Source organism: Filicampus tigris, chromosome 1 (genome assembly GCF_054856515.1).
Source record: "Filicampus tigris isolate MCC_2025a chromosome 1, RoL_Ftig_1.0, whole genome shotgun sequence".
Taxonomy (NCBI): Eukaryota; Metazoa; Chordata; class Actinopteri; order Syngnathiformes; family Syngnathidae; genus Filicampus; species Filicampus tigris.
This window is the reverse complement of record NC_141217.1, coordinates 34,013,178-34,024,200: the sequence shown is the minus strand read 5'-3', so window position 1 is coordinate 34,024,200 and position 11,023 is coordinate 34,013,178. Positions and strand designations below refer to the sequence as shown.

The following is an 11,023-nucleotide window of genomic DNA, read 5'->3' as shown; positions in this document are numbered from 1 at the left end:
ACTGACTCTAGATGGATGGCTTTATATTAGCCAATATGTTAGCCATATGTTGATCAGACGGTAATTGCGTTACACATTCATGGTCATCACACACAAACCGCTAAATGTCCTTACACATAAGCAGTCATGTAACAATCAATAATAAGGGAAGAAAGAAAACTATTTATGTCTTGTGTAACACACACGCCAACAGGCCTTCACATAACTGCACGCACACAGCTTTGTCTGGTGCAATGGAATGTGGCTTTGAGGGATATCTGACAGAGGTAGAAGAACCTTGTGACCAAGGATGTCACCGGCCCAGACCATCTGGTCCTTGAAGTGATGAGCCATAGATGGAGAACCAACATTTTTGATTAGACTTATCTGACAGGACAACACTAAATATGTGAGGGTTGCATCTTCGACAGCGTCCTTTTTCTCACTTCGCCTCCACGGGTGTGAGTGTTCGCGAGGTAAGAAAAGAAGCCCAGACCTGACCTTGTCTGATTGCTGCATTTCAGAGATTGAAAGAAATGGACGAGCAAATTCAATCAACTTGTGTGAGTCTTGATTTACAAATGAACACGCATTGGATAATGGTTGTTGTATAATTGAATTAAACTAATAATTGAGCTTACATCCCAAGTGAGTGACCTGCTGAAATTTTCCAACACCCCCAAAACAGCCATTCAAAAGAAAGACTCGTTTGCAAACGTTTACAACGCTAACAAACATCTCACTTGGGTGTTGAAATCTAAATTAATACTTCAATTGCTAAGTAAATCAAGACACTGCAATACAGCTGATTGACTAATGAGCTGCTGATGGGTTTCAGAGAGGCCATGCTAGCACCTTTTACCGCCACAGCCTGGTTGACTAGTCCAGGGGCGAATTACTAGCTCAAAACTGCAAGAAAAGTCAGAGCTCAGCTCTCTGCGCACATTCACAGTCGTTTAATAGAGCTAAATCCCTAATTAATTTTTTTCTCATTTTTGTTTACCGTTTCTGCTGTTGGACAATGGAGCGAGTATGAAATACTGAGTGAAACATGGCCCAATAAGACTACCCGCTTTAAACCGTCGCTATCCATAGTTGTCGTTATGGCCGTGGCCAAAAATGACGGCCCACCCACTACATTTCTCCGTCACTCAATAGAGGAGACAGAGAGGGGAAGAAAAAACTCACACTTGACATACAGTGCTACAACACCAGTCTTGAAGTGAAAGTCGCTAGTTTTGGCACTTTTTTTGGGAAACAATAAATCCTGACTTCTGTGGTCTGAAGTCGGTAAATCTGGCAACAAAGTCATATGGAAACACAGGGCAGCAGAACTGATTCTAAGGGGACGTGCCATTTGATTGGTTGGTCGTGTCAAGTATGGCGCTGTGCCAACTAGAAGCAGAGATGCGGCAGAAAAGTGCTACAGCTCAATGTTGCTCATTGACGGGAGCTGTTTAACACATTTGCATTCACTCAATATGGTAGAGAGAAGCAGGAGGAGGAAATAGGATTTCCAGGGCAACTTCAGCTTTTCCAGGACATTTTACTCCCCCGCCCCCATTTTCACTGCATTTTCCTTGACTGGAAAACCGGTGAATAATTTTCCAGGATTTCCAGGACGTTTGGGAACCCTGAATATTCTTATAAATATTCGTTATACATACTTTTATATCAAACAAACTCATAGTGTATATCATACATTTATTGAAAAGAAAGAAAAAAAATCTCTTTAAGTAACTGATTACTGATACGGTCTAGTTGCTGGGTTATTGGTATGTCTCAAACCTAAAACAACATATACCGGTAGCTGAAATGTGTTGTGTCAATTGTTCTTAAACCAACATGAGAGTGACACTAATTTTCTAATACCAGGTTTGTAGCGAAACTGTCTATTTGCTGGACTGCTGTTGTCTCACACACGTTCTGATTCCATTTATTTACATTTTTTTTTGGCAACAGTCGATTTGTTGGACTTGGGACTGCTGGCATGTAACAAACCTAAACTCAATGAGTGTTAAGACAATAAAGGTGCCAAGTTATAGACGGAGACGGAGTCAAGTGTAGTTTACACTTTAGTAATGATGTCACAAAGTCCAACAAAGGCAATGGCGATGTAGAAAAAAAGACACAGGCTATCACATGGACATGGTTACATTTCAAAGTAAAAATCAAACAAGGCAATGCTATAAAACATGTTTTCACAAATAAACATGTTGCTTTTCCTTCTTTTTGTTCTGATGACATCATATAGAATCTTCCCGGTCAAGTGTTTTGTCCAGGCAGAGTTGACAACGTCCCGTGGTATGGTTTCCTGATGTGACACCGAACAGATGCTCTTCTCGGCATCAAACACGAGTCACGCGTCCTCGCCGATAACAGCGGCGGTACAAACAACATTTGCATGGCGGCGTGTATAAGCGTGTGCGTGACCAATGTTTCCCGTGAAATGCCACCAGCACCAACAACAGTAAGTTCATCAACACCTGGCTGGTTGGCACCCATAATAAATAATGTGTAAACAATGATTTTAAATAAAAGTTCATCAATAAATACCCTTGTGTGCATGTGTGATTTCAGTAATTAGACCTGACCCCACAGCCAACCCACTAGCATTTTCAGTCTGTTGTTTTCAGTAATTGGACCAAACCCAACAGCATTAACTAAAACTTTCAAGTCTGCTGATTTCAGTTATTAGACCTGACCCAACAAAATGAACTAGCATTTTCAGACTGTTGATTTCAGTAACTAGACCAGAAAGCAACAGCACTAACATTGTGAAATTGTTGATTTCAGGAATTAGATCTGATCCAACAGCATGAACTAGCATTTTCAGTCTGTTGGTTTAAGTAAATTAAACCTAACCCAAAGGTACGAGCTAACATTTTCAGTCTACAAAGTTCATTAATTAGACCTGACCGAACAGCTTGAACTAGCATTTTCAGTCTGTTGCTTCCTCCCACACACACGCACACAGACAAACACACGCACACAGTGGCATTGGTCCAGTAGTGGCTTTCCTTCCTTCCTGGTGAAGTGCCAGTAAGTAGCTTCCCCTCCATGCCAAATGTAAACGTCATTGTTTTGTCTCTTTAATTCTACTTTACAAGGTCTTTGATGTTGAGTCCATTTCAGCTCCGATCTTTAATCTCGGCTTTGGTCCGAGTCTGTTCCGGTCTTGGTTCTGGTCTTACTCTTTACATGGCACTGCTCGCCGGGCACAGTATTGGCATCAAAGCGTCCCGGAAAGAGGGCGAGTCCGACGCTGGAATGTTCCGCAAGGTGATACAGTCCAGAGTAGTCAGGGGCGGGGTACGGGGGGAGGGGGGGAGGGGCAGTAAACACGAAAGAGTTCTCCCAGCCAATCGGAGGCCAGCGTGGCTGACCAATGAGGGATGAGGGGACACAGCTGTGGTCGGTCAGCAGGAGTAGCGTGATTGGACGTTCACTTCCTGGTAGCTCATTTTCCCGGTTGGGGCTATTTACACGGCGTCGAGAGTCCTTTGTAGCTCCGTTTAGCTCTTGAGGCTAATTCAACAAATGGGTCCCAGCCCGTCGCTTGGCAAATAAATAGAAAATTCATTGATTGATTGGTGCAGTTCAGAATAAAATAAAAATAAATCAGACCCCCTCCCCCAGTTAGCAGGCGCCTTGGTTTTGCCTCCTCAGCTTCCTGACATCAAGTTGATGGCTTGTTCCAGTTTGTGGCGCAGTTTATGTTTGCGGCAGTAGGCGTCACGGTCCAGCGCGGTCAGAACCTGCATCATTATCATCATCATCATCATATGACTGGTCAGTTCACTCACTAAACCCAGGCCAGTTACATTTCCATTCAATTACTAAGTAACTAATGTTGAAACAGTCCTCATTATTATCATTGTTATTAACTCACCTCCTCCTTGTACTTGTTGATGTAGAAGTAAAGCTCACTGAGCGCGCTTAGCGTGTTAAACTCATTGCCATGCAGACGAGACTGCTCCACTAGGTAGGCATCCATGTCCTGGTCGCTAATGCTTGGCATTTTGGCAATGTCTCTGTAGTACCTGCGAGACACGATAAAAAAACTTAGCCTCTCTTGCTAGACATCTAGCAATGTGCTAACTAGCATTTAACTTATACATTTCTTACTATTTAGCAGTATTGGCTAGTTAGGATTTTTGCTACCTGTGCACACAACTCGTGTAGTTGGCTATTAGATTTCATTAGCTCCTTAGCATAATAACCACCCCTCTATCTAGGTCTTATGATTAGCCTTTGGGCTACACTAGCTAGTCAGCGTGTTCGCTACCTCTCCACCCAACTCTTGTAGTTGGGGATGTCTTTAGCGTAGAGCAGCTTGTTGGACGGGGAGTCTTTTCCGAGTCGGTGTTCCGATGTGGAGCACGAGTCCATGAAGGTCTGAGCCACGACCGACAGGCAAGCGTCAGTGATGCTACTTTTGTGGATGTCAAAAACAAACTGTGGATTCTTGATGACGTTGACCCAGAACCTGAGAGGAAGACTGGACACGCAGACAGCAAACTGTTAAAACTTGCGGACTGCAATCACATCATATTGAAATTGGAGCGGATTAAATGTGAAGACATTATTATATATTAGTATTATAAATGATTGATTTGAAACTATCACAACTAATGTGCCAACTAGACGAATGAACTCCATCTTGATCAATCATGTGCAGCGGGCCATTAGCGTGGGTCTTAAACATGCATCTTTTAAACAGATTTGCTGCTATTAATATCATGACATGACGACGACGATATCGTTGCAATTTTAATATCGCGATATCACGATATTGTCGATACTGTGACATCCCTAGCAGTGAACCGTATGATAATTGTAGTGAATGACACCGTAACGGGAATGAAAAGCACGCTTGGACGCCTACCAGTTGCTCTTCCAGGTATGTCGGACGTCCGGGTCGCTGATCTGTCGCTTGTCGGCCTGCTCGTCCAGAAAGTCAAACATGTATTTGATGGCCAGCGGCAGCGCAGACCCTCGATGGGCGGTGCTGAAGACCGTCTCGAACAGGTCATCCACAAACTTCTGCAGCGTCCCCTGTTGGCGGGAGGAGCAAAGCACATGCTTACGATCTATTCCGAACTGTGCGAATGATTTTTTTCCAATAGCCTCAAAATGGGAGGAGTTTGCGTGACACCTTCGTGGCCAGCAGGCGCGTCAGGTAGATTTCCGACACCATTTTGCTGCCGCGATCTCCTTCGCGCTGGTCACTGTGCTCGTGGTTCTTGACCAGGTGCCAGAGTTTAGTTCCTGAAACAAACATGAAATTAGCGTTGTCACCATACCAGAATTACGACTTTCATACTACATTAAGTATGGCTACAAGATAGCATACAGGGGTCCCCAACTCCAGTCCTCGAGGGCCCCTATCCTGCATGTTTTAGACGTTTTCCTACTCCAACACCCCCGATTCAAATGATTAGGAACATTATTAGGCTTCTACAGGGCTTGCTGGTGAGGTAATCATTTGAATCAGGTGTGTTGAAGGAGAGACACAGCGAAAAAAATACAGGATAGGAGCCCTCGAGGACCAGAGTTGGTGACCCCTGGTATAGGCAGACTTAGGCCCTAGTTCACTGTGAGTTTAGCAAAATGGCAGCTACCTGTCTCCTGATCTGGTGTGATCATGGGCGCTCTGGACCTCAGACTGTCAGGACTACTGGACGTGCGCAGTAACGATTCTGCATATAGAAGCACGCTGTTAGTTTGTATGTGGGCGTGTGTTGACAACGTCAGTTAGTTAGTGTGTCAGCGACCTGTCCAAATACTAGCCCTTGTAGTTTTTTTCTTATCTTAAATTAGGTAAACCGCAATGGCAGAACCACAGTTATAATGCAATGCACTCCAACTGCGAAACAATTCACATCAAATTACAAAACGATTGAATGCAATTACGATCCAACTGACTGCGGTTACGAGACGATTGAATCCGATTCACTACGAGCAGGAGCCGATATAATGAACCATGATTATAAAACAGATGACTCGGATTAAGAAACATTTCACTCAGATTAGGCTTCGATTCACTACAATGATCCGATTACGACAATTACGATATGAATTCATCTGATTACGATATGATTCGCTGTGGTTCTGATATCATTCACTATGATTCACTACAATCATGATACGAATCACTTCAATGGTAAGGTTCATTACAATTATCGACTTTTATGTGTCTTTTTTAATTTTTTTATTTAAGAGACGTTACAGTACAGTACAATAAATGCCGTACGTATCATATATACAGTCAAACGTTTGTTCCACATTAATAATAAATCCAATCGGTCGCTCTTAGACTTGTGATTGGAAGATTGGACGCGTGTGTGTGTAAAAAAAAAAACAACAACCCAAAAACAGCACAACTATCGCAATGAGTTACGCACAGAGCCAGTGATGGTTAAATAGCGTGAGTAGCACAGCACTGATACGTCCACTTAGCACTGATACGTCCACTCTTACGAAAGGTAAAAGTATGGGCTGCTAATCGCAGCTCCAGAGTTTCCTGAACGCGACATACTCATAGCTGCTCTGCCATTGGCTATCACCTAGCATCTTCCTGGCGTCCCATTGGCTAAGAGGGACCGCTACCGTGTGTGTAGATAGACAGGTAGATAGATATATATGTGATAGATGTCTATGCAGCGTCCTCGTCATTCGCCCCTCGGGCCATGAGGTGTTCCGATAATTTTACGTGAATTAGAAACGAGGAAAAGAAAAAAAGGAGGAATCGTTTTTTTTGTCCATATAAACAAAGCAAGAGATAATAGAAAAGTATGAAAAAGGGATACGTTTGGGTGATCTCGCCAAAGAATATGACCGTAATGTAGCGACAGTCGCCACGTTATTAAATCAGTTGTTTACAAATCGCCAGGCAAAAAACACTTCTGAGAGAGAACAAAGAGGGCAAAAAGCGATGAGGAAAGCAATTCAAAGGTAAACGACCATCATTTTTATTCCTTACTCCATTCTTTGTTTTTTACATTATGCACAATTCTAATTTATTGTGCGATAATCTAATTGTAACATGCATATGTTACATGTTTTCATGCATTTTTTTGCTTTATAAAACATTTATGTCTGAATATTGGTGGGCTTGGAACGGATTAGGGCATTTACATGGAAAACGCGTCTCTAAGAAATTTCTTCCAGAACCAATTAATTTCGTAAGTAGAGGTACCACTGTACAATTTAGCTAATAAAATCTAATTACCAACTACAGGAGCTAGGTGGACAGGTAGATAAGGCACTGACATCGCTAATATAGCCTAATACAGTATATGTAATGTAAATACAATGTTTGTGGGTGTGGGCGTGTGTCTACCATATCTGCTGAGCGATCTGGTGAAAGTGAAGCTGTTGGCGATGTTGTAAGCAGAAACCTGCTTCTGGACCAGCGCCACCAGGGAGCCGTCTGTTACCTGACAACACGTGAGCATTGAGGTAAGACTGCACGCCACTTCCTGACGGGGGGGGGGGGGGGGGGGACGTACAGAACAACGTACCTGATAGTGAGCAAGCGTGTTGAGTCGCTTCCAGTCGCTCTCAATTTTTGTGGTCACATCTTCGTCCTGCAGGATTATCCTGGTCAGACGACCTTGACGCCACTCTGAACACACACATGCACACACACGCACACACAACACAGTGAAGATGTTGATAAGGAGTTGTAACTGTAGTGGAGCACACTATTGAAATTGTAGTGAATCATATCACAATCAGAGTGAATCGTAACATAATCAGAGTGAAGTGTATCGTAATGGGTTATTTTGCCTGGAATGGCTCCGCGGGCTCCGTACTGAAAAGAAGTATCGGTAGCTGATTTCACCAAGAAGAAAATCCCCTACTTCATATCCTGCTTCAGACAACGGGGGACGTTGACAGCAGAGAGACGTGGAGGGGAAAAAACGCGAAGCATTTACCAACTAAAAAACACGGCGTAGGACCCTGCAAACCAATATCCGGACCTCCTGCACGAAAGCAGGGGTAAACTATTTTGTTCTAAATGCAGTGTAATAATAGAAAACAAAAGAAAGTACTTCGACAAGTACATCGACAAGTACTTCTTGACTGTATCGTTCCAATTGCGTAATTGGAACGATACAGTCGAGAAGTACTTGTCGATGTACTTGTGGAAGGTTTTGAAAGAAACATCACAAATCCTCACAGAGGCGATGAAAACGAGGTCTGTAGGAAGCACAGATTGAATTGAGGTGAGAAGCAGTTATATAAAATGTGTATGCGAATAACGTGTGTTAAGGCTAGAGTTGGGGCATATGCTGACGTAAATCAATCATTAAACCGGTCTTCGTCACACAAATTTGAAATATATGCAAATTTATCAACTGAAGAAGCATCACTAACTCCCTTGAGTACAAAATGTTACTTGTGTACAAAATCGTCTTATAATCACACTAAAAATGATTGTTAATGTACCATTACATGTTTTCACATGCTCATAACAACATTCACAAATTGTTTTGAAATTTTGATGTATTGTCCACCTGTTTAGTTCACAGTACAGGCTGATGATGTGATATTACATTTATCAAGGCACGCAGTGGGGGAAAAAGTCTAAGAGTGCTAAAAGTTTTTGCTTTCTTGTCAGATCTGTGAAGCTATCACCATCCCACAGTCTGTTTGTGACCACCCAGCTTCGAGACGATCCCCCAGAGAGAAAGTCATCAATGGAGGACCCAATCTGGGTTAACATCAGTTAAATAATAAAATATTTAAAAAATATTTACCTGGAATCTAGCAGAAAGAAGGAGCACCGAGGAGCCACATTGAGAAAAAGATTGTTGCCGTCATATTTGATTCAACTCAAAATGCTGAGAGATGTGTGCTAAACATCCTTTTTCAATAAAGAATATGCACATTTGTTGCTTTTTCAAACATCTTTTGTTCAAATCCACTTAAAATGTGGAGAAAAACTTTGCTTGATTGTAAACGTGGTTTTGAGCAAAAAAAAAAAAAACTTTTATCGCAATTTTTATTGAAACTTTTAGGAGAATTGCCTGTGAAATCCTGGAGGGACTGTATAGTATAGTAATCTTATAGTTAATCGTATCATAATTGAATGCATGGTACAGTATCTTAAGCATGCGCATGCCCACTCCTAAGATGTTTGTTTAAAGAACGAGAGCGTTACCGAGGTCCATATCGTCAGCCTGCGGTCGCTGCGAGAAAGGAATCCCCTTGTAGACGGCGTCCAGCAACTTGTCTTTGACCTGCGTCACCGTGTCGCAGTTCAACACCTTGACCGGAACCTCCGTGCCCGCCTCGCCCTCCGGAGGGATGCACATCATTGTCTGAGAGGGAGAAGACATGGTCTGTGGAGGCGTATCTGCGTGCATGTGCAAGTATATGCGTGCATGTGCTTTACCAGCTGCTTGTAGTCAATCTGCTGCCTGATGAGTTTGTCCTCACTGAGGGAATAACGCGCTTCGCCCGTGATGGCATCGATGGGCCCTTTCTCCATCTGCTGCTTGATGGCGCAGTAGAGCATAAACAGAGGCTCGCCAGCACACTCCTGATGGCGAAAGGGAAAAAAACACATTTTAGATTATATTAGCGAGTTAGTTACCTGTCCACAAAACGCTTGTGGTTGACATAATGTAGTAATGAATTGTAATTGTAGTGAATCGTATCATAATCAGTTGTATTCCGTAATCGTAATTTGAGTGAATTGTGTTGTAATCTGCATGAATGATAATGTAATTAAAGTGTACAGAGTATTGTAACAGGAATAAATCGTATTATAATTGTAGCGAATCCTGTGGTGATTAAAGTGAATCCTATCGTAACTGGAGTTAATCGTATCATAATTGCAATTAATTGTATCATAATTGGAATGAATCATACCGTCAGAGTCAGTTGAATCTAAATCAGAGTGAATTTGTGGTCAGTGGTGTAAATCATAAGGTAAGTCCAGTAAACGTACCATCATCAAAGTGAAACGTATCGTAATGGTAATGAATCCTATCATAATTGTAGTGAATCGAAATGAATTGTATCGTAATAAACCAAATCTTAATAAACAATAACTCGTATTGTAATTAAAGCGACTCGTAAGATAATTGTAGCGAATCGTATCACTGAAGCCAATCATATCATAATCGGAGTGAATCACGTAATTGAAGTGAATCATATTGTAATTGTAGAGACTTGTGTTGTAATCGCAGGAAATTGTGTCGTAATTTTGGTGAATCGTCTCAAAAACGGTTGTGAATCGTGTCTTAATCAGAGTTAATTATCTAAAGTATTACAATTGGTGTAAATACTATTGTAATTGGAGTGAATCATATCATAATAAAAGTGAATCGTATCGTAAGTGTTGTGAACTCTGCCCAACTCGTGGTCGACTTTGAGGCTATATTAGCTAGTTAGCATGTTAGCTCCCCCTACACAAACAAACGCAAGCACGTCCATCACCTTGAGGAAACGATACAGAAGGAAGGTGAACCAGTTGGTTAGCATCTTCTCAGCCACAGACTCTGTCCTGCGACACACAGTTAAAAGGTCAAACGGGGGCCGGAGCGGTAGGCCACACACGGGGCGGTTAGGGTCAATGGTCGGCCACTGACCTCCTCAGCAACAGTTTGGGGTGGTTCCGGTTCTCCAAGTTCTTCTCAATAAGGTCCGCCAGCAGCTGCTTGAGTACCACCGTAGCGTACTCCATGCGACCCTGATGTAAAGCCACACCCGTTAGCATAGCAACCACGGCGCTAGCCCTAAGCTCATGTTCTAAATGCTACATTAGCTTTGCCTGCGAGCTCGGCGCCACGGCAGAATGACATGAGCCCTCCGAGAAACCGGGGTGCCTTTGGTAGGGTGATGACCACTTAGCAACAAGAAAGTGGTACCTGTAGCGCGGCCATCAGCAGTGAGGCCACGTTCCCGCGGTCCCGCATGGAGAATGACCTCTGAGCCTCCAGCGTGTGGATGAAGGTCAACAGGAACACTTTGTTGTTGAGAAGCTGACTGAAAAGTCGGAGGGCTTTCTCCACATTGGCCGGAGACT

The 11,023-nt window shown here is 42.9% G+C and overlaps 1 protein-coding gene across 3 annotated transcripts in view; it reads right to left on the bottom strand.

Annotated features, from left to right (window-relative positions):
• Positions 1-2,036: 2,036 nt before the first annotated feature.
• The window catches only part of plxna3 (plexin A3), a 58,793-nt gene continuing 49,806 nt past the window's right edge, over positions 2,037-11,023 (bottom strand). For all 3 annotated transcript variants that reach the window (XM_086035126.1, XM_086035118.1, XM_086035135.1), the window contains 13 exons: positions 10,866-11,021; positions 10,587-10,687; positions 10,435-10,501; positions 9,386-9,532; positions 9,152-9,311; positions 7,506-7,609; positions 7,325-7,421; positions 5,604-5,681; positions 5,138-5,250; positions 4,868-5,037; positions 4,268-4,480; positions 3,872-4,022; positions 2,037-3,737 (listed from right to left, as the gene is read on the bottom strand). In XM_086035126.1, coding sequence (XP_085891252.1) covers positions 3,645-3,737; positions 3,872-4,022; positions 4,268-4,480; positions 4,868-5,037; positions 5,138-5,250; positions 5,604-5,681; positions 7,325-7,421; positions 7,506-7,609; positions 9,152-9,311; positions 9,386-9,532; positions 10,435-10,501; positions 10,587-10,687; positions 10,866-11,021 — 1,650 coding nt within the window. In that variant the 3' untranslated portion in view covers positions 2,037-3,644. The remainder of the gene's footprint in view (positions 3,738-3,871; positions 4,023-4,267; positions 4,481-4,867; positions 5,038-5,137; positions 5,251-5,603; positions 5,682-7,324; positions 7,422-7,505; positions 7,610-9,151; positions 9,312-9,385; positions 9,533-10,434; positions 10,502-10,586; positions 10,688-10,865; positions 11,022-11,023) is intronic.